The 23,472-nt window shown below is 48.0% G+C and overlaps 2 protein-coding genes across 11 annotated transcripts in view; one reads left to right on the forward strand and one right to left on the reverse strand.

The window, feature by feature from the left end:
* Window positions 1-23,472, reverse strand: part of SYN3 (synapsin III) — a 546,668-nt gene that overhangs the window by 318,002 nt on the left and 205,194 nt on the right. The gene's annotated exons all lie outside the window — the stretch shown is intronic.
* Window positions 1-23,472, forward strand: part of TIMP3 (TIMP metallopeptidase inhibitor 3) — a 61,639-nt gene that overhangs the window by 27,509 nt on the left and 10,658 nt on the right. The window contains exon 2 of the mRNA XM_515097.8: window positions 20,543-20,625. Coding sequence (XP_515097.2) covers window positions 20,543-20,625 — 83 coding nt within the window. The remainder of the gene's footprint in view (window positions 1-20,542; window positions 20,626-23,472) is intronic.

The following is a 23,472-nucleotide window of genomic DNA, read 5'->3' on the forward strand; positions in this document are numbered from 1 at the left end:
GGTACATTGGTCCTTACCTCCCCACTGCCCCAGGAGCGGTCTTGAGGGTTGGAGGAGACTACCAGCCTCCTCCCTATAGCGGACTTGAACTTGGCACATGGAACCAGCTGAAACTGGCACCATTTCTACCCTCAGAGGGTACCGCTGAAGAAGACGGGCAGAGATGAAAGAGGAACCGCTTAATTCAGCTCGGCACTTCTCAGCAGCTCCCCCATCCCATTGCCGGCTTTAGTCCCAGGCCAGAGACCCAGGAGGTGCGTTGAACATTACTGATACCCTCTGATCTAAACCCTCCTTTCGTGATCACGCCTGGTGGCTCAAAGAATTGCTCCCCCAGCTTACTGTTCCTGTTGGTGCCGAAAGAATGCTCGTAATTGTTACCAAACAGTGGACGGAGCAAGGCAACATGTCCCCTTTGCCCAGCTGGCTCCCAATTGGCACTTCATTATGGCAAAGACAGAGGGGGCGGGGTCCCCGGGCCTTCGGCATTTCATTTGCACCCACATGTAGGCTCACTTCTTGGCCTGGGAATTGATCGGTGCCAGATGCTCCATCTAGCCAGCATCCCCACCGCAGCAGGGCCGCCCGCCTCCTGTTTCGTGAAAAACGGCCCGGATTTTCATCAGACCCTAATTGGCCTGGGTCTGGCCTTCATTCTACCCCAGCCTCTTCACAGACTGCTGGCCACTGGCTGTTCCCTCCTCCAGCCAGGACAATGCCGGTCCCCGGGCACTGACCCTGGCCCAGGCAGGCCTGCCAACTCCATAGCTCTCATTGCTCACTCTGCACATCAGTGCTGGCCTCCCACACCCACAGCTCCTCCAGAAGGAAGGCTTGTCGGCGGGCTTCACCATGCACTCTGACGGACCACTTTTGGCCCAACCAAACTACACCCCACCCTTGGGTAGAATGGGACCAAGATGCGACCCTGACAGACTTAAATGAGAAATGAGCATTTTCCAGTGACGCCTCCTCTTCCTGCCTCTTGCTGGGCCTCTCTCTGCACTGCTCTGGGGTGTTCACTGCACTTGGACTGATACCAGTCAATGTCCCTCGCTTCAACCTGACCTGAAACTGAAATGCTCCAAACAAGAGTAAGTGGGGCAGCCGACATTTCAGGAGGAGGAAGGTTGGCAGCCAGGCTGCTGTGAGCTTGCACGGCCCATATGGGTCCCAGCTAGTACTTTGCATTTTCTTTTCTCTCTTCTTGGAACCCCTTCGTCCTTTTTCCCACTACCCTCTAGCCTCTTCGCTGCCTTGGGAAAGGGGGCCTCTCACAAAACAGTAGTCACCGCTGCTGTTCACTGAGTGGTTACTTTGCACCAGGCACTGTGCTAAGTACCTCAAGGGGAGTATCTCCCTTAATGCCTGCAACATCCTATGAGCCTTGTATGATTGCATCTCCCTTTTCAAGCTGAAAAGAAGTTACATGCTTTGCCTGACAGTCTATAGCTAGGAGGAGCTGGAGCTGAGATTCAACCCCAGGTTCTCTGGTGCCCAAGTGCTCATGTCTTTGCCCTGTGTGCCCCTCTTTCACAGAAACAGAGCTTCAGCCAAATCCTGGAACGGAAGCTCTTGGGAAGCTGCCTGTGACCTTTCTTATTGTGTCCCCTCAGCACAGGTCATGCACAGGCAGCTGGGAATAGATATGCAAGTTAAAGGAATTCTCGTTGGAAAACACCAGAAGGATCCACAGGGCCACCCCCCCCCTCCCCCGCCCAACACCACTGTGTGTCTGTCCCCGCAGGGCCCTGGAATCCCACAGTTGTTTCCTGTACCCAGGCCTGGGGAGCCAGCCAGTCACATGGACCACGAGTGTATCCGCCTCACACTTCTCTGTGGCCCCTGGCTTCTCCCAGTGGATTCCGCAAGGTGTTTCCTGCAAATCCTGCTGATGGTCTTTGCTGGCACGTAGCAAAATCCACCCAGAACACCGCGATCTGCTGGCCTCAGCCTGGATGGGGTTTTGTTTTTGTTTAGCCTTTAAAAAAATGTGTGGTTTTTTTTTTCCCCAACCAGGGGCACAGGGGTGGGGGAAGAGGAGAAAAATGAAGGTAAAAATATTGACAGAGTGAAAAGTATTGAATATTCCTTCTATTTCAAAAATAGCAGCTTCCATGGCTGGGATGCAGGCTGGCTAGGTTCAGGTTGGGCTGAGGTTGAAGTTGAGATCAAGGTGGCAGCGTGACCCTTATGCCTCAAGCATGTCCTTCAGGAGGGTGTGGGAGCCTGAGGAAGAAGAGAGCTCCTTCCTGTTTTAAAAACACCTTTTTCTGAGACTCTCAAAGAATGTTTGAAATCAGCCATCCAAGGTGCTCTGCCATTTTTAAGAGGGAGGACGGGGCTGGATGGTGTCCCTGGGAATTGAAGGGACTCAGAGAAGAGGTGAATTGTTTAAAGTTAACTCAGAGCATTAGAGTGAGCTGATATCCTCTGAAGAGTCTACTTGTCTGTGAGAGCTGTTTCAGCTACTTCAAAGCCAGACGATCAGGGCAGCGGGGCTGGATTTTCATCTTCATGGCTGTGCACATCTCCACTTGATATGTGGGGGTCGGAGTTGGGGGGCAGTAAAGCCTGGTCCCCATGGAGATGCTATCCTGGAAGCATTTTTATTACCAAGGACTAGCATATAATTGGAAGATTGAAGGCAGAAGCCCTTATCTTCTCGGCATTCTTTAAAATTCTTCTGTATGTAGATTTCAGAACACACAGAGCCAGAGCAAAAGACCTTACTTGGCATTAACACCAGGATCCACCTGCCCCTCCCTTCCTGGCATTAATGTCCAGTGCTCCCCTAATGCACTTTAAGCTGTGAAGTTATCCCAGGTTTATTTACATTGTAACTAATTTACTCTTGGCTGGACTGTCAGCCTGGAAAATAGGATGTCACTGCCCCCACCAACCTCCACCAAAAAAAGACAGTGGCTAATGAAGAAAACAGATTTTTGAAGGGCACTAAAATTGAGGCAAGGAGCTGAATAATGCGCCCTCCTCAGGGGCAGGCAGGGCAGGCGTGGCAGGCTGTCGGCATTGTTACAGATCAGCAATGTCCCACTAGTTAGCAAATGGGCCCCTCTCAGTTTGAATGTGCAGCTGATGGACCAGGTGGGGTGATTAGGGGCCAACTCTGTACTTGTTTCTGTCCCCAGTTTTGTTAAGTGCAGATCACCCAGACAGATCCCAGGCTGAGAAAGAGACTGAAGACAAAGCTAGAAGAGGCAGCGGAAGCATCCTAATGTCTTAACTCAAGTTTGACTTTTCAGAAATGTGATTTTAGAACATAGCAAACAGGAAGCACGTGACAACTTGGACCACTACAATGAAGAGAAAGTGGAACCCAGGGGAAATGCATGAGTTAGAAATATAAAGTGATGGGACTCTTAGATTCTAGGGTTAATTGGGACACTAGAATATGTCCAGTCCAACGTGTTCATTTTGTACAATAAAAAACAAGGGCTCCAGGAGGAAACGATTTGCCAAACTCACATAGAAAATGAATGGAAAAAAACAGAAAGAGTATCTAGCTTCCAATTCCTGGCCCAGGGCTCTTCTTGCTATTCAATACTTTCTACGTAATAAGCCTGGGTTTTTTTTTCAAAAAAATTATTGTACTTGGCTACCCAGATGAGTACAGTTATTTAGTAGAGTATGTAGAGTTATTCACTAAATCACATCAAAGTTGGGAGACAGAGTCTGGTTTGAAAACCCTTGAGTATTTTATTTTAATTTTTATTTTATTTTATTTATTTTATTTTATTTTATTGTGATAATACTTAACATGAGACATACTCGCCCCCCTCTTTTTCTGAGACAGAGTCTCACTCTGTCGTTCAGCTGGAGTGCAGTGGCATGATACTGGCTTCCTGCAGCCTCAACTTCCTAGGCTCAAGTGATCCATTTCCCTCAGCCTCCCAAGTAGCTAGGACTACAGGTACGTACTACCATTCCCAGCTAATTTTTTTTTTTCGTAGTTTTCGTAGAGACAGGGTTTTACCTTGTTGCCCAGGCTGGTCTTGCACTCCTGAGCTCAAGGAATTCACCTGCCTCGACCTCCCCAAGTCCTGGGATTACAGGCATGAGCCACCGCGCCCAGCAAGATCTACCTTCTTAACACATTTTTTAACACTAGAAGTACTTAAATAGATGATGGTGAAGTCTCAAGCTGTCCTACCAGCAGTAAAAAGATTCCAAGTGGGGAAGGTGAACTCTCAACCTTGTATACTGATCAGTGGCTCCTGGGAAATTTGCATTTATCCCCTAACAAAGCCATTAAGAGAGTCATTGGCCCCCAGCAAGACTGAGATGGTCGAAGGACATGGGACCATGTCATAAGCAGGGAGAGACCATTCTAATCTATGAAAATATTTATCCTGGAGATGATTTGGGAAACATGACCCTTCTTTTCAAATATCTTGTTTTTTTGTAAGCCCAAGATGTCACCTAGGTGGGAGAAAGCCACAGGGAAGCAGTCCAAAGGAGAATTTTTTTATAGTCAAAAAAAATGGCTTGACATGGAACAGGCTGACCTAGGTCAGAGATGGTTGCACACTGGGCAGTTTAACCTTGGGATGGGACTGTAGAAGAAATTCAAAGGAGCTTACACTGGGTGACCCTGAAGGTCCCACCCAACCTAAAGTCTGTGGCCTGTGAAATGTGCCCATGCCACTGTGCCGTAGTTTAACATGTCCTTCTGGAAGGCAGGTAGGACCCAGAGATGAGAAGTAGGGGCTCCCAATTCAGGCTGCCTGGACTGGCATGCTACGTCCACCACTTCCGCATTAGATGATCTGGGGAGAGTCACTTCTTCTTTACAGGCCTCAATTTCTAAAAGATGGGCTAATGACAACACTTACTTTATAGGGCCCTAGTGAGGCTCAAATGGGAAAATCCATGGAAAGCATTTAGCACTGATCATGCATGGAAAGTGCCTGATAGCTGATGGCACCTTTTGTAACTAATAATAGTATTAGAATTAGTATTGTAATCATTGACAATAGGATTTTTATAATTAGGGAAAGTGGGGAACTACCCACATGACCATCCTCCTGCTTTCTGTGTCAGTGTTCGACCAAATGTGTTCATCCCTGGTACTCTCATTGCTTATCCTCCGAGAGCACTGGCATATAATGGAAAATGTATTCCAATTTGTTCTGTTATTCCAGCCAGGAACATCTAGGAACAGGGGTTGGAGGTGTGCTTCAGGGACTACCTGAGCCCACCTTTTTTTTTTTTTTTTTTTGAGATGGAGTCTCATTCTTCTTGCCCAGGCTGGAGTGCAGTGGCACGATCTCGGCTCACTGCAGCCTCCGCCTCCAAGGTTCAAGCCATTCTCCTGCCTCAGCCTCCCAAGTAGTTGGGATTACAGGTGCCCTCCACCACATCTGGCTAATTTTTTTTTTTTTTTTTTTTGTATTTTTAGTAGAAACGGGGTTCCACCATGTTGGCCAGGCTGGTCTCAAACTCCTGACCTCAGGTGATCAGCCTGCCTTGGCCTCCCAAAGTGCTGGGATTACAGGCATGAGCCACTGCACCCGGCCAAGCCCACCTTTTGATAGGAGCCTCCCATGGGCAGGCAGAGTAAGAAGTGTCACATGCAGCCACTGGTCACTTAGGCAAAACCCTGCCAGCTTTCAGATGTGCAGTGGAGGTGGCAGGGGGAGGTGGCTGGTGCTGTGTATGTTTTGCAGATACTCTGTGGTGTGGCGATTGCTCTAGAGGACTCTAGTGTCCAGAAGCAGGCATGTGCAGTTTATCATTACAGCCCTCCTTCAAAGAGGACAGCTGGCCCTGTGCTTTGCAGGGAGAGGTGCACTCCGGGTGGCCCATAAACCCAGAAAATATGATTCCTATCTGGTACAGGGTACCATCCTGGCACCTGGAGAGGGGTCTGCATGAGACCCAGAAATGACTGGATCCACAACAGACCTAGTTTGTGGAACAGTCCTAAAGAATCCTCCATTCAAGCTTATATCTGTCACCCAGGGAACTGGACATTCCCTTCAGTCAGAATGAACTAGTGGCCTCCCCTTCTTCTCTCCAGCCAGGGTCTTTGCAGTCCTCAGCCATGTGACCTCCGACCTGTCAGGCTTGGTCTGATTGCTGTGCCCTTGTTTGTGCTGTTTCCATTGCCTGGACCATCCTTCTTTTCTTTCCATGATCAAAACCCTATACATTCTTCTGAGTCAGCTCATGCAGCGGAATTGGCATTGGAATGCTGCAGCTAGTTGCACATACTGGGTGACAAGAGTGCACAGTAGAGAAAGGTAGGGTGATAGACTCTTCTTAGGAAGCAATCAATAAGGGCCAAGATGGAAAAGATGTCTTATTTCACCCACTGAGCACCTACTATGTTCCAGACACTGTGAGATGTTGCGGTTAGATACAATTGTGAGCAAAGCAAGATGTAATTCCGGCAGAATTTAGTGAGTGTGTCGGGGCAGGGAAGAAAGAGGATGAGACATGATTCAAATGAATCTACAAACATATAGTTACATACACACTAGGGCCCCTGAGAATACAAAACAGGGGTTCTGTTCTAGTCTCATGCTTGCAGGAGGTGGTTGGGGATGGCTTTATGTGAGGAAGTGTCCTTTGATTTTAAATGTGAAGTATGAGTGGCAGTTGATGGGTAATGGGGAGCAGAAGAGGGTCTCATGCAGATAGAATGGCATGTGCAAAGGCCCCAAGGCTTTGCAACTGAGAGATTTAGACCAGGGCTGCCAATCAGATGTCTAGAAAAGTATACTTGTTCGCCCCTTGCCATACTCTTTGGTCCAAAGGCCTGAGCTCCCTGTCTTCAAACCAGGGGGCTTCAGGTCAGTTACTGGACTTCTCTCATCCTGCCCTTTGTCTGCAAGCCAAGGTACCCTCAATCTGGCATTGAGAGCCCTGGGGCCCACCCAGCTTGTAAGTGGAGATTTGAATCCAGACTTCACCATTGGATGAGATTCTTAGACATTACAAGAGTTATGGAGAGTTAACTCCACCTCAAAGTTCTCACCATCTGTAACTTATACAAGCCCTTCTCTCATAATTCAGTCTTGGGAATTTTCCCTATCTCCGCATTTCCAATGCATTTGACTTGGTGGGGTGTTTCAGATTTGTTAAATATTTAGTAGTAGAAAGAAGATGAGCTTTGCTGCTGGGTATATTTGGATTCCTAGCTGTGTGACTTCTGACAAGTTTCTTAACTATCCTGAGACTTGTTTTCTTCCTATACTCAGTGGAAATAAAGCTACACATTTTGGGAATTGGTTTTAAGAGTAAGATATACTGTTTGTAAAGTGTGTCTGTCTTACTCACTTTTCTGTTTCTGCCACCTGACACAATGCCTGGCACATAGTAAGCGCTCAGTGAATATTTACTGAATGAATAAGGGGTTTAGGCACCATGATTGCACAGACAAGATGTTCATAGAGTAGTTGGTCTTTTCCTTCTTTATCAATGACTCCATCTCCCTGTCACACTGCCAGGCCAGGGCAGGTGGTTCAGAAATACCAGAGGTTGGCTTTATAGTTCTGCCATTACCCACTTTGACCAAAGAGGGCAGCAGTTAGCATTCTTTACTTATTTATTTTATTTAAAATGAAGGTTTCCTTAAAAGGACTTGGATCTTCTCTCTAATCATTCCTCCGCACCCTCAGTGCTATTGATTCCTGATAATGGTCTTAGGGCTTGAAGACCTATGTATGGGCTCGTTTTTCTCATACCTGTTTCTACCTGAGTGCCCACTATGTGAGTGATGTGGTTGTGAGCTGGCAGGGAGGTGCTGAGTGAGTAGGGGACACCTGCTACAGCAGGTGGGCCTTCCAAACTATGGCCCTGGGTGTCCACAACCTTACAGAATGAAGCTTGTGGAACTTAAAGGTGAGGAAAGCCTACACTATTTTAAAAGCCACATGAAGGGTAAGTTATAGATGTACCAGGGTCTCCTTGGCATCTGTGCTGCATAAAATCCAGAGACAGAGCAGCCATTGACTCTTGTTCAAACCACAAGAAAGTCTCCTGCCCACTCCTGGTGCATTCTGGGAACAGATTTGCTGTCTGCAAAGGCTGCATCTGCAGGTCTGGCGTGCAAAGGAGGGTGGTTCTTTGGCTAATGGTGGACCTGCTCCTAGGCCTATCCCAGAGTCCCTCAGCTCTCCTAGCAAACAAAATCCCAATTAGGAGAAAAATAAAATGCTATAGATGGCTCCTGAGATGTTGCCAGCTGTTTGGGCTTCAAAAATGCCCCGACCTGAAAGCTGGAAGTTCTGAGAACCGTTTGAGGGCATGGTATTTTTCTGGGCACTGCTTCAAAGGGGCTGTGGTTGAAGACCATGCTGCTATTCTGGTGGCCACTTGTGTGGGATAAAGTTTCCCATGGGCCCCCGTGGAGAGGCTGGAGCACTCTCAGGGGATAGGGGGTGGTCTCAGCCCCCCTCACCGAGTGCACTTGCATGGCAGTAAGCAAGTCGGCGCCTCTGACCCCTGAGTGGGCTTGAGCTTTTGAGAGGTCAGCATGCCCCCTTAAACTTGGTGTCTCCTCAGAGCACAGCACAGACGCCCAGCCAAAACACCCAGGGCGAAACCACTCCAAGAGGTGAAAGGGCTTGAGGGGAGACAGGGTACGGAGGGAGACAGAGATGCATGAAATATTAACGTTGAAGATTAGAAATGGGATGTGCACTGGAATGAGATCATTTGTGGGTCTGATGCAAAGACCCAGGCTTGTTTCTAGGGGTTTCTTGGGGCTTTGGGGGCCTCCTGTCAATGGACTGTTTGGACACCCATTTGGATACATGCAATCCTAAAGTCTATGGGCAGTGACAGAGTGATAAGTCTTTATCACTAGCCTCAGGGAGTAGAAGCCCACCTAAGAAATGGCACTGTCCCATGTTGGAGCAAGACCCAACCTACCAAGCTGGGAGTTACCGCCCACTGCAAGGCACCCCTGTACTTTGTTGGACTCTCTGTTTTCTGTCTCTCCAATGGGCTGGACTCTCCAGCCTCCAGGCCTCTGCCCAACCACGACCAGAAGGTCCTTTCCTTTCTCTTTCTCTTAACTGTCTCTAGTGATTCTCTGATCCCAGCTCAGGCAGGATGTCGCCCTCCGGCACCTCCAGGCTGGCTGGGTGTGTCTGCTGCATGCTCCTGTGGCTCCCTGGACTATAACTCCCTGTCTTCTTGTCTCACAAGAGTAAAATAAGCTTCTTAAAGGTAGGAACCTTGTCTGCCTGCTTATTACTGAATCCCCAAGACATGGCACAGGATCTGAGATGCATAGTTCCTCAAATACTTCTGAATAAATAGCAGATGAGTGAATCAATGAATTTCAAGTAGACTTGAGGAGAAGGAGGGGTGGTGGCAAAATAAAACAAACAATAAACACTATGGCAGAGAGGGACACAGGACCTGGAGATGGGGCCTGGATAAACAGCCTGCCATGCTCTTCGTATTTCCTGAGTGCTACCACAAGGAAGAGGGGCAGCTGGAGGCCAGAGGGCCTGCAGAGGAGTCAGCAGGTCTAGCAAGGAGTGCCTTGGGTGGAGACTCCCTGGGGCTAATTTTGGTGTCACCACTGACTTCCTTGAGGGTGCTGAGCCTTGGGATCTTCATGTGTTGGTAGCTTTTGGGTGCTGTCCTTCCACAGACACATCAACAAGTTCATGGGGGTCTCCTGTAATAGGGTCCTGTGACTTCCTCTTTTTGGAGGTCAGTCTTCAATATTTTGGAACAATGTCGGTATTCGGCCTCTCCAGATCACATTTTTACTTGTCCCTTCCTTTTCTGAGTAACTCTATGGAACAAGGACTCCTGACCCAGCACTCCAGGAAGCCAAACACAAAACCATCCCCGTCTTCGTTATTGTATTACCTTTGGTTCCCTCCCACAGCCTCATTCATTCATTCACTCAACATTTTTGGGAACCCTGGCCACAATCTAGGCTCTATGCCATGTGCTGGAGTCCCAGATGCAGTCCCTGCCATCCGGTAATTAGCGATGCTAGTGAGTGTCCAAGGAACCAGTCATTAAAGAAGAACACGTGCTGGAAGAAAGAGAGGAAAGCCAGGCAGAAGAGAGGTGGACTAGCTTGGCCTGGGGTGGACAGAAGGCTTCCTGGAGGAGGTAGCATTTCAGCTGGGTGGGTCTTGCAGGAAGCCAAAGGTGTGGGCAGATGCACAGGGAGGAAGTGATTCTCACCTAGGCAAGGGGCATCATAGGACAGGTTCATATAGTGATGGGGGCTGGAAGCTTTAGAGTGATAGGATTTGAGGTATGGTCCCAGCTCTGAAGAGCCATATATATGCCACCGAGCTATGCAGAATAATCCTGTAGATACTGCAAACCCAAGGGAGGTGTAGGTGAGGATGTAAATGAGGGTTGTGGATCCCATTTGTTCCTGGGAGAATGTGGGGGACTTAGGGGAGAAGGACTGTGTTTCCCACTGTCTATCCTTTGGGGCTTTGACATTTCCCACCTGACAGCCATTTGCAGAGTAAAAGCCTCAGGGATTCTAATCATGCTTGGTGAACACTTTGGAGCAGTCGCCTCATTGGACCCTTAGAAACCCAGGTCACAGAAACACCATCACCCTTCTGAGATTCAAAGTCCTCCCTCCCCAGGTGAGTCGGCCCTGAATCCAGGAATCAGCCAGCCCTAGGACTTCTGCCCTGTCCCAGGCCAAGGTATCTGTACCTTTCTTCCAAATTGCTGGTGGCCCCAGGAAGAAATCAAGAGTGGCTGACTTTAAGCAGTTAGATTAAACATCAAATGCATTCATCCCAAGTCTAGGCATATACCTAGAAGGAGCGACTCTTAAATTTTGTCATTTCATTGTGTAAAATTGAGGTTGCCCCTTAACACAGGAACGCCAGCATGGGATGCTAATTTTGTGTTGTGTTCTTTTGGGTAATCTCAAAATTCCAGGAAGCCTGACCTTCCTAAGCCTGTGTTTCCTTCCCTCCCCTCCCCGGCCCCTTCATTTCATCTACAACAGACGTCAGCAGGGGCCCTGAGTTTTTCCCAGACCGCTCAAGCAGAAACCCATCCTGCTCACAAGGTGAGGAGAGCCAGGAGCTCACAAAGGCCCCTCCTCCCCTTCCCCGGGAGGTCCAGGACAGGGCATCCCCAGGACAGACCTGCCCTGGGGACCCCGGAACACAAGGCAGGTACTGAGAAACAGGAATCTCTGGGCAGGGAGGTTTTCATATCCTCCAGGTTTAATAGCTTTCCCTGAGATGGAAACTTGGGTTGAAATGATTTGCAGCTTTCCAGATTTTCTGAGTGTGTGTCTTTGGGTTTATTTTTAGCCACAGGCATTCATTTCTTGCCAAAAAAACCTGCTTAAATAAAACCAAGATTAATATTTTTACTTAACGGAAAGAGTTAGTCAGGACAGGCTTTGAACTGGGACTCCTTATCTTGATGGGGAGTGCATGTTAACGGTCTGGCCTTGGCTTTGACATCAACAAAAAGGGCCTTTGAAACGGACGAGAGAGAAGGGCCCTGGAGGACCAGGGTAGGATGCAGGAAAAGCCTATTTGTGGGACTTCTCTGAAGAGAGAGAGAGTTCCTCTTCGCTCAGGCTGCTCGCCGCTCCCCACCCCCAGCCCCCAGCCCCCATGCTCTTGCAGTGGGAGGGGGGTCATCATCTTCCTGGAAAGGCGGGAGATCGGCTCTGGCTTTGCTCAGAGCCCGGCTGTGATTCTGCCTCATTTCCAGCTGCTCTCCTTACCGCCGCCCCCACCCCCCGCCACCCACCCAGATCAGGTCCAGACTTCTTCCTCCTCTGGATTCAGACGCAGCAAACTGAGTCTCTTCTGCAGGATGGGCTGAGGCTCAGATCTGATGCCATCTCCAGGGCGATTCCCTGACACCCCTCCCCTGAGATGGACTTCATCTCTTCTTGGCTCTGTCCTGGCTTTCCGTCCTTGCTTATATTGCTGAGCCTGCCTTACTTGAGTGTCATTGCTGGTCTCTCTCACCTCTGGCCCTTGAGTTCCTAGGTGCCTTATGTATCTTTCTATCCCTGTATACGTCTAGCACAATACTGAAACACCTTCCTGGTTGCTGAAGAGTTGTGTATCTGACCCTGTGAACCGAGAATTGCTGTTACCCCCTTTTGATTGAATAAGACCTAGAAAGATTGGTCATTTGACAGAGCTTGCACAGGAATTATTTATCTGTTTTTAAATCACTCTGTGTATGGCACTTTATACATGAAATCACACTTAGCTTCCCATATTCAGCAAATACATATGAGGTGCCTGTTATGTGCCAGGCACTCTTCGGGCAGCTTTGGCTACAGCAATAGGTAAAGCAAAGAACCTGATGCCCAGGGGAGGCTTACATTTTAATGGGGAGAGACGATCAGTAAAGAAGCAAGTTAATGTATAATGTCAGATGGTGGCCAGTGTCTGATAGAGCACAGTGTCGGGGGCCAAGGGATTGCGAGGAGGGGGAGGAATGTGCATGGATCAGGATCAGGGAAAGTCCCCCGCCCACGTGAAGAAAGAGTGTTCCAGCAGAGGGAACTGCAAGGTCAGAGACCCTGAGAGCATGCTTGGGTGCTAGGGTGTGCAGTAGAGCGAGCTACAATTTCCTGAGATTAAGAAGGCCATGAGAGCCCCGGGTGCAGGGAAGGCCTGTTATCTGGAGCTCAGTGTTGGATGGGTCGAATTTGAGATGTTTTATTAGGCTTGCAGGTATAAATGTAGACTAAATGTAGACTCTGGGATATATAAGTAAAAAGATCATCAGGGAGGGGAACAACGTACACTGGGGCCTGTTGGTGGGTGGGGTAGGGGGAGGGGGAGCATTAGGAAAAATAGCTAATGCACGCTCGGCTTAATACTTCAGTGATGGGTTGATAGGTGCGGCAAATCACTATGGTACATGTTTACCTTTGTAACAAGCCTGCATATCCTGCACATGTACCCCAGAACTTAAAATAAAAATACAATTTGCTTAAAAAAAAAAGTTCATGAGAGTTCTAGGTTGGCGGTGGCAAAAGTGTGGGAGCTGTCAGTTGTGCAGATGGTGCTGAGACCCACAAGCTGGAAGAACATAGCAGAACCACGAGCCTGCACCTCGATGACTGGACTGAGCACCAAGAAGGTCATGGGTGACTTCGACAAGCACTGCTTTGGAGAGGTTAGGGGGGAGGCCGCCTAGGTTACTGCAGGCACCTTTGGAGGCTGGTAATTATCACCCACAATTTATCTGCTGGGATGGGAAGTGACTTGCCCAAGGTCACAGAGAAACAGGGCAGCGACTTCACCCAGACCCCACGTGCTCCATGCCTGTTTTTCATTCCAGTACGCCGTGATCACTTCTCTAGTTTTCTTGATCTGTCCTTTCAGCTTCTGAGTCTTTCAGGAGGGTTTTTTTGGGAGTTGGGATTGTGGTGATCAATAGGCTGGGAATCAGAGGGACCCAGTCCAGGCAGGCCCCTCAGGCCTCTGCTTTTCACCCTTAGTTCCGAAGGCCCTTTCCCCTCACCTAGACATCATCAAAGCATCCCCAGAGAGGCAGCAGATATCTGAGAAGGACCTTGGGAAGGGTCACTGAGGAAGGTTCTCAAGACCCTGGGGGGATGAGGAAATGCTGAATCACAAGAATCTTTCGGGTTCCTCTTGCTGTTTTCCTCTGATTAGTAAATTTAAGAATCTACAAGTCATCACCATCAGCAATATAACAGTGTATCATTTGTCTAGCTTCAGGGTTACAAAGTATCTTTGTACGTATACATTGTCTCATTTAATTAATCAATCTAATTAACTTCAAACTTCCTGTGTTGGGAGAAACCTTAGGGAGCCTGTGGTTTTGTGGTTTCTAAGTTATTTGTTTTTATTCCATGAAAGCCTTGCTGGGGAGCACAAAGGTCTAAACAGATGATATGATATACTGTTATATTGCTGATGGCGATGACTTCTAGATTTTTATTACTAATCAGAGGACATGTGTTTGTGTGTCTGTGTAAGTGATTGGGAAGGGTGGTGGGTGATCAAAGGGATGTGGGGCTCACTGGGAGCTTATCAAGGGTCCTTCCTTTTAGGTATCAATCTTCTTCTCTGATCCTCTGCAGTGAAAGTGGGGAATGCAGTAAAATTATGAACTATTTTGCAACCAGTGTGAATCCCATGTAAAGGTTTTTAGGTGGTCTGCTGTCCTGGGGGACCTCCCATTTTTTTTTCCCCACTAGGATGCAAAACTGCTTACAGGCTACCTGATCCTCATTGTCCACAGTTGGAAAGTAGGGACATTAACAGCCACAACAGTAGCCACCTTACCAGCTTGCCATGAGGACAGAGTTAAAGAACATGCACACGTTGCTTGGCACCTAAGAGGCATTCGATAAATGGTAGTGGTTGTTATCAGTATGTTCTAGTTCCCTTCCTTCTCCTCTAGATTCACTAATATGATGCTAAGAAAAGCAAGCAGTTTGTAATTCTTGAATGGGTGAGCAGCTGGAAGAGTGAGAGAGCCTGGCTCTGCCCTCCTTGGGCAGGCTACATTGTAGAGTGTCCAAGGTGGGCAGGAAAAAGGCTTGCTTGGCGGGCTCCAGGCCGACCTCCCTGTGGGTCCCTGACCTATTGCCTTTGCCATGAGCACTCCGGCCTCAGCAAGGCCGCTCCCTTTGTCATCCTGTGGGAGATGATAAAATACACACGAAGGGGGCGTGAGACAAGCTGGGTGACAGGGATCCCTCTTTCCTCCTTTTTGGTGTGTTTTCATGGGTAGGGCATCATTCCAACACTTCCAGATCCCTCTTTTCCTCCAAGTCTAGGCTGAAGATGCGAGCCCATGGTCCAGGCTTTTCTTCCTACCTAGAGCCTGCCTGCTGGGGTCCCATCAGAAGAGCAGCCCCTTCCCTGGGACTGACACTAACAGTGACTACTGCATTTGAAGAAATGCAGTCTACCCACTAACCAGACGTCCCTTACTTATCCTTGCTGTCCTTTTAAAAACCATGCCTTAAAGCAGCAAAATCATTCTATGGGGTCTTTGGAGAGACAGGAATGGGGGTGCTGTGTGTGTGTGTGGGGTGGCGGTGGTATCTCACCTGCTAGATAGCATGAATCAACTCCTAAGTCATGGAGAGGATTTGTACTGCTCTTCCGTTGATGCCACCATGGGTGGAACCCGGACTCCTAAGTTAGTATACATTAATTAGTTAAGGAGTCCTTGATCCCCAGACCAGCCAAATGGGTAGCATTGTTGCTCGGCCTTCTAGTCTGCCAGTAGGAAAGTCCAACCATTAGGTCGGGGAAGAAGGGTCTGGATTTGGTTGACAATGGTTGGATGGGGGATAGAAGCAGAGAGAGAGAGGAAGGGCAGCTCAAGGGTATCTTGCCCCACTCTGTTTATGCTGATGAACAGCACATGTGCAATTTCTGGAGACGCACCAGTAAGCTTTTCTGGAAACTCAGTCCCAATTGCCATTGGAAAATTGTTCTTTGTTCAAAACTTGTGCCACTGTGGTCCACACTGCTAGAGCTGGAGGTGGGGAGAGGCAGCATGAAGGTATATTTATGGAAGAGGTGTGCCTTGTTTGCCTTGCTTTTGTAAGCTCTTACTAGCACTCTCGCCCAAACAAATATTCAAAGGAAGCAAAGACAGTTCAATAGAGATATATGCCTCTATGCCTGGCTTCTCAGGCGCATGATATATTCAAGAGGGCCCCATATATATTTATAGATCAATGTGCCCATTATATAAGTACACACATCCTAGTTAGTTTCTTCTTAGATACTTTTACATTGAAATACTGCTTATTCCTTAATCAATCTCTTCCTTGTTTCTTCTTTTTTTTTTTTTTTTTTTTTTTTTTGCTGAGACAGAGTCTTGCTCTGTCACCCAGGCTGGAGTGGAATGGCATGAGATATAGCTCACTGTAGCGTCGAACTCCTGGGCTCAAGCAATCCTCCCACCTCAGCCTCCTGAGTAGCTGAGACTACAGATACATGGCACCATGCCTGGCTAATTGTTTTAAATTTTTACAATTTTTTATTTTTTATAGAGACAAGGTCTCACTGTGTTGCCCAGGCTGGTCTGGAACTCCTGAGCTCAAGGGATCCTCCTGCCTTGGCCTCCCAAAGTGGTGAGATTATAGGCATGTGCCACCACACCCAGCCTCTTCCTTGCTTCTTTTGACCACCAGATCCCTAGAAGCCCAGATTCTCTTCCTAAGAGCAAAAGAAATTCTAGAGAGACAAGAGAGGCTCAGAGGCTGAGATTCACACTGAGCCTCACCTCTCCCTTCTCTGATTGGTGCTTCTGTATCTTGGAGACTAGTCCTCTAGCCATAAACTTTTTTTTTTGAGACGGAATCTCGCTCTGTTCCCAGGCTGGAGTACGGTGATGCAATCTCGGCTCACTGCAACCTCCACCTCCTGGGTTCAAGCGATTCTCCTGCCTCAGCCTCCCAAGTAGCTGGGACTACAGGCGGCCCCATGCCCAGCTAATTTTTGTATTTTAGTAGAGATAGGGTTTCACCATGCTGGCCAGGATGGTCTCAATCTCTTGACCTCGTGATCTGCCCACCTCAGCCTCCCAAAGTGCTGGGATTACAGTGGTGAGCCTCCGCACCCGGCCAGCCATAAACTTTTAAACCTTATCTCCCCACTAGACTAGCCATCAGTGGAAGCGGGAAATAGGACTTCTATTTCTTGTTGTCACCCTCACCAGCACCCAACCCAATGTTCCAGACACCAACCTAGTTCATGCCTATGTTGGTTTGATTGTTGGGGGCACTGGGTAGACAGTGTAGGGGCCATACTCCAGCATGAATGGGAATAAAGACAACCTGTGTCCAGCCTGGCCCATCTGTAAAGCTGGCTTCTAGCCACCACAAGGTGGAAGGAATGGCTAGACATGCGGCCAGCTACCAGTTTGAAAAGTGTCTTCTGTTGTTGGAAAAGCACAACCTCCTCCCACCCCACTTCCCTTGTTCCCTGTGGCCCCTGGGCCGGCGAATGCCTCGGGAGAACCCTGATTGCCAAACAGGAGAGTACAAAATAGCACGCATTTGAATTACAGAGGAGAAACTGGAGCAAATACAGACAGATTAATGCACAAACCAAATAGGTGGATCTGGGGTTGGCCAGCAATTCTACTTTGGAAGGACTTTGAGAATCTATTTGGAGGGCAGAATGTAACTTAATTTTAGTTCAGTTTAGTGAAGTTTTGTTTTTGTAAGGAAAACACTGATGTGGCCTCTTCACTGGGCCATCTCTGCCTCAGACTTTTGGAACCATGACTGTGATCTTGTTTGGCTGGTCTTAGTAGGCAATTCTTGGGTTACACATGGGTGATAAGGTGGGATGGGTACATGTGATAGAGTAGGCACTCCTGATTCCAAAATACCTCCTATACTTGTTCTGACTGCTTCATCTGTGCTTCTCCACCTCTCCCTGAAGTTCTGTAAGGCTAGAATATTTTTATGAGGTTGCCTTTCTTCTCATCCTAGGGAGAACTCCCAGGCCTTAGCTTACAGTGCATGTTAGAAGTCTGAAGATGGTATGCCCTACGATGGAATAAAAATAGACATCACCATAGTGGTGATAATGCTAATAACAGTGGTAGCAAACACATGAGGTTTGGGATGGACTACATACTGTTCTCAGTGCTTATATTAATACGACCCTCACAGCAACTTTATGAGGCATTGTTTCATCATTCCCATCTTACAGATTGGGAAACCAAGGCATAGAGAGGTTTAGCAACTTCCTGAAGGTCACCCAGCACCAGGGCTGGGATTTGAACCCTGGCTATCAGGCTCCAGAGACCAGGCTCTTTAATGCAATGCTATGTTGCTGCTCCAATAGTAATAAGCAAATCACTTGTTAGCCACATGAGAGGCACTGGGCTAAGAAAGCCAGAGAGATTCAGGAGGAAAGAGCCCCAGAGAGATCATACAGTAATGGTGGAACCCAAACTCCAATGCAGCTTCCTGACTACAAAAACATATTCTTTTCACTGAACTATCCTCAGAGGAAAAGGTTCCAAGCTCAGGCCATTCGGGGTAAGCAAGGAGTTGGCTGGTTGTATGTGCAGAAGCTTCCAGCAGTACTCAGCTTTATGGGGCAGGTCTGCTTGTGACATCTTCTGTCTAAATCAGGTCAAGCCATTTTTGAACCAGGATGTTGCTATTTAAAGGAATCCCTTTTGCCTTGCCCCTCCCACACCCCCCGGCCAAGACTCGCTCCCTTGTTTACCTTCTGTGTTAATGAAGCAGAGAAGATGGGTCCAAATCATTTCAGGAAGAATCAGTGGTAAAGGCTGGCAGACATGCCTCTGCACGGAGGTGAAGCTGTTATAACCTGCCTGTGAGAGTTAATATGGAGGAAACAGTCCCCGGGGCCTCCGGGAGGCTGGCTTGTCGCCGAGAATACTACCGCAATGTTAGAAACAGAGGTGGATGCAGGATCTTGACAGACATTGGCCTGGGATCTTGCCAACCTCTCGTTTTTACAGCAGACTTGGAAACAACCACTCGCCTCCTCCTAATTTGAGCTGCCTCCGCTAAATTGCTCACTTTGCCAATGACTGTGTGTTTTGCCATCCCTGGCAGGGAAGGTCTGAAGGGGCCATTGATTCATCTGAACCCTGACTTCATGTCTGACTGCAAGGGTAGGATCCAAGCTCATTTGGAAAGAAACAAGACAGAATCCAGTATGGATGAGGAATCAGTTCTTAGTAAAGATTTTTTAAAAACAGAGATTAGAGTCAAATAACTGGGATACATAGTGGGCATCCACAATGAGGAAGGATAATGGAGCTACCAAAATGTGTGTGTGTGTGTTTGTGTTTGTGTTTGTGTGTGTGAAGGGTATTTTACTTAACAAGCATTTATTGAGTATCTACTCCTTTTTGGGCTAAGTGCAACTTGAGATAAGAAAGAATGATAGGATCTCAGGGCTGAAAGAGTTCAATTTGTAATTCAAAGTGTGACTGCATAAGCAAGCCCCATTCCAATTCCTGTTGAGGTCTTAGCATGGAAGTATCCAGCACCCTCATCACACCCCCTGACAGAGGCACTCTCTGCCCTGATGGCAGCCCCCCTGCCTTTTGTTGCTGGTTCTTATTATTAGACGATTTTTTTCTTTGGTTGAGCCAATGAATGTTACTCTCTGCAATTTCCAGTTTTGGTATTCAAGACCTGTCCATTTGCTCCTCCATGTGCCAATTTTACAAATACCTGAAGACAGCTCTTGGGTGCTTCTTTTTCACACAACGCAGAAAGAGAAGCACAACCTTGTAGAATCTAAAAGTCAAGTCCTCTCCTCTTTGTGTTCCCAGTGCATGTGGTAAATGCCTCTCTTTCAGCCCTCGACCCACTGGGTGTAATTACTTTTGTATTCATAGTTAACTAGTATCTACTGGGTAAATCCTTTCTGCCAGACATTGTAGTCGGAAATTTCATAAGATCTTTTGTTCAATCCTGATTCCAATTCCCTGATGTAAAGAGAGTTATACCCTCTTTATAGATGAGAAAATTGAGGCTCAGAAAGAGGAAGTGGTTTCACTTCTTGGTCCGTTTCCTTATCTAGATCATGTGGATGCTAATACTGCCCTTGTAAGACAGTTAAGAGCAGTAAATAAGTGAAATGTACATGGCACATAGTAGGTGTGCAATAAATGGGAGCTGTTTTCATTGGAACAGCCCTTCCATGGTTAGCCCATTTCATTTTTGGTGATGATAATGATGATGATATTAATAACATTTGTCTAGTGCAAACTATGTCCAAGACAGTATCAAGAGTTTCACATTTGTCATCTTGACTAATCCCTTCAGTTCAAGAGATTAGTATCATTATGATTCCTGTTTTATAGAAGAGGAGGCCAGAAACAAAGTTACTTACTTGCATACAGTCGCAATAGCCATAAACAGCAGAGCTGAGATTGGAACAGTTCTGTCTGGCTCCTGAGCCCCCACTCCCAATTGCTCCTTCTTCTAACCACATCCCCATAGAGCTCAGACTCTATTGCATCCCTTGCTATCTAAGCACTGGATACCAAGGGCTCAATCAGAATGCTAACTGGGGGCACTGTGGGAAGCTAGGGTGCACCACAACCCTGTAGACATGTCAAGATGTGGTGAATTAATGCATGCAAAGGAAGAGCCCCAAATGAGGTGGTTAGAAAGGGGTCCTAGTGGAAAGAGAACAGATCTGGGAGACCATGGCATTGTCAGATGGACAAGGGAGGGGGGACAATGGCTCTAACAGGAGAAGTAGGTTTTGGATTATGGTAAAGTCACAAAGTCAAGAAAATCCCCAGGGTCGGCGGGGGTTGACTATAGCCTTGGAAGTTCTGGAGCTGGCAATTGTGAATATTTGGGGTAATTAACTTGAATGGTGGCTGTTTCTTTTTCCTCCAACCTCCCTCTCACCCCAGGGAATTCCCACTCTTGTAAACACAATCATCTATTCCAGTTGGCTCCAAGGTAAGAGTGCAATTCCAGGCTCCACAGAGGCTAGCATGCCCGCCCTGAGATGCTGTTCCTGATGTGGTTCAGGCCTTCCTAACCTCTTATTGTCTCCTTCTGTCTCTGCAGTGATCCGGGCCAAGGTGGTGGGGAAGAAGCTGGTAAAGGAGGGGCCCTTCGGCACGCTGGTCTACACCATCAAGCAGATGAAGGTAGGTAATGTCATCACCCTGGCTCCGGGAAGGTTTTTGGGTTTTTGCCAGAAGAGTCCTGGCTAAGGGAGGCAAAGTGGGTTGGAACTGGGGTGTGTGTCTAAGCACCAGCCAGACCCAGCCCTTCTGCCTGCTGGAGAGGGAGCTGCTAAGGCTGCATAAAGGGATGGGTAGGGAGGGGGCATGGGGCTGCCTTGTCCAAGAGCCCATGCAGGTGGAGTCACTCCAAGGCACTTGTTAGGAAGCTGAGCTCTGGAGCCAGATGGCAGATAGCCTTGTTAGCTCGTAACCATGAGACCTTGGTCAAGTCACTGCCCCTCTCTGGGCTTTAATCTTCCCAATTGTGAAATGAGGGGGTTGGACTAGATCATCTCTATGAACTCTTCTGAGCTCTGACTATCCGGGACTCAACAGTGCTTACAGGTTTCATGCAGCCACTGAGGCTACAGCTTAGGTTTACACCCCTCAAATCTTTACATGGAAACTGTGCTGATCACAGGAACCTCATCCCAAGGCAGGAACTTCACCTTCTTTCCCTATTTTCCCAGCTGATTGTCTTCTTGCATCCTAGATAGGTAGCAATGTTTGCTAAGCATATTCTTATCATTAAACATATTACTGAGGATATGAACATCATGAAGTACAGGAAGGAGGTATGCCCTTAAGAAAAAGAACACCAGATTTGAAATCTAGAGAACCTGCCTCCTAGTCTCACCTCTACTCCTAAATAGCCTGCTTACCCTGGGCTTGTCCCTTTTCCTGGGCCGCAGTTTTGCCACCTGTTAACAGTGTGGGGTTGGGCTTGGTGCTCCTAACATCCTCTCTAGCTCAGGCATTCTAAGCACCCTGGGATGCGGGCCATGTTACTTGTAAGGAGGAGTGGGTGGTATACAATGGAAGGGTGTACTGGTGATTGCCTTAGCACAGAAGATTGGGGCTTCACCTTGAATAACTCAGCAACTGGTTCATCACCCCATCTTTGTAAGCACCTCTCTACATGCAGAGCTCCCAGCTAGGAGCCAGGGAGGCCGTGAGGGAGATACAGTTTCCATCTTTAGGAACTAGTCAGGTTGGGAGAGAAGAGGCAGGTATGTGTGTGACTCATCAGAAGTTCAATGTGGGGTGTGCTGAGGTCCACAGGAACTGTCCAGCCCTTTAACTTATTGCTCATATTTGCATCCCTAGTAATTAGGGTAGGACCTGGCATGCAAAAGTGACTTGGTGAATGCTTATCCGTCTAATACGGGCATGAGAGTGAGACCCCACAGGCCTGGAAACTCCCCAGAGGAGACAAGCCGCAGTGTCCAGGTAGAAGGGAGTGGGGGAGTGACGCAGCCCACGGTGGTACCCAACCATCCCCAAGGCCAACCTCCAGGCTTTCTTATTCCTGTGTCCTGAGGCTGGATGTACTAATTTTGTGGAACCTGTTGCTTTGGATTCAATTTTGCAAACATCCACAGCCTTCTGGTTATGTAATGTCCAGAGTCAGCCCTGGCCAGTTGCCCTTGGCTGCCTAAGCTTGGTCATGAGACCAGCTTATGTCTTCAGACAGCCCTGGGGAGAGAAAAATGGGCGGGGGTGGGGAACCAGCAAGAGCAACAACAACGCAAAAAGCCCACTTTGCAACCTCTGGCAGACAGCGCGGGAATGCCAAAGCATATTAGACCAAAGCAGGGGTTCAGAAAACACATGAACCTGCCTGGTCTGGAACAATCCTCATTACGGGACACTCGGTGGTCAGCAGAGAGCTGAGAGGGAAATAGCTGGGAGGCAGCAGTTCCTAAGCCTGCCTGGTTTCCTTCCTACCATCAGGGCCTGGAGACCAGGGTGACCAGAGGCCCTTCCTGTGGACAGAATGTCCCATTCCCCCTTGCTGGTGTCAGACCAGCCACGGGTGGTTGTTTAGAGACCGAACAACACTTGCTAGCCTATCAGCATCAGACACTCCCACTCCCAGGCTGGTGGGCTTAGAAGACACACTCCCACTCCCAGGCTGGTGGGCTTAGGCTTTCGGTTCACCATCTTTCACCTGAGCTCATGAATCATGGTGCTGGGAATTAGATGTAAGATCCCTCGTCTTACTTCTGACAGAGGCGCAAAGGGGAAATGACTTACTCAGAGTCAAGCATTTAACTAAGGGCAGATCTGATCCCCAAGCTGAGGCATCGGAATTTCTTCCCAATCCTGTGTTCTTTATATGACTCCCAAATCTCCCTGCCGTCTTAATCATCAGTCACCATCTCATGCCTTTCATTCACTCTGACCCTCCATAGAGGGTATCATGATCCATAGAACTGGTCAGTGCCCTTCTATCCAGAGACGCCACTGGAATCTGCTTGTCTCTAGGTACCAGCCTGCAAGTCAGACAAGATACAGGCTAGAAGTAGAAGTAATAGTCCGTCCATCCATCCTCTCGTGCTTCCTTCCCACCCTCTCTCTGTGCTTAGTACTGTACTATGAACTGGGGATACAAAGATAACACTGCTTATAATTATGATAAGACTTGGCATCAGTTAACATTTACTGAGCAATTGCTTTGTGCCAGGCATTCTGCTAGGTCTTTGCATAGATCAGTACTTATACTAACACTGTAAAATAGATAACACCTTGTCCTCTGTTTGACAGGTGAGGCAACTGAGACCTGGGAGGTCATATAACAGTTAAGATTATATGGCCACAAAGTGGCAAACCTGAGCAAAACTACAGGGTCTTTGCCTATAAGGAGATAAAACAGTATGGAGCAGCAGGCTGATTGATCATTCCTACCCACTTTGGGGTATATAAATGCCCACTCCATATGTTTTTAGTTCCCAGGGAACAAAAAGAGGTCAGTTTGGGTTTGTTGGT

The sequence above is a fragment of the Pan troglodytes genome, chromosome 23 (assembly GCF_028858775.2).
Source record: "Pan troglodytes isolate AG18354 chromosome 23, NHGRI_mPanTro3-v2.0_pri, whole genome shotgun sequence".
In the NCBI taxonomy this organism is placed as follows: domain Eukaryota; kingdom Metazoa; phylum Chordata; class Mammalia; order Primates; family Hominidae; genus Pan; species Pan troglodytes.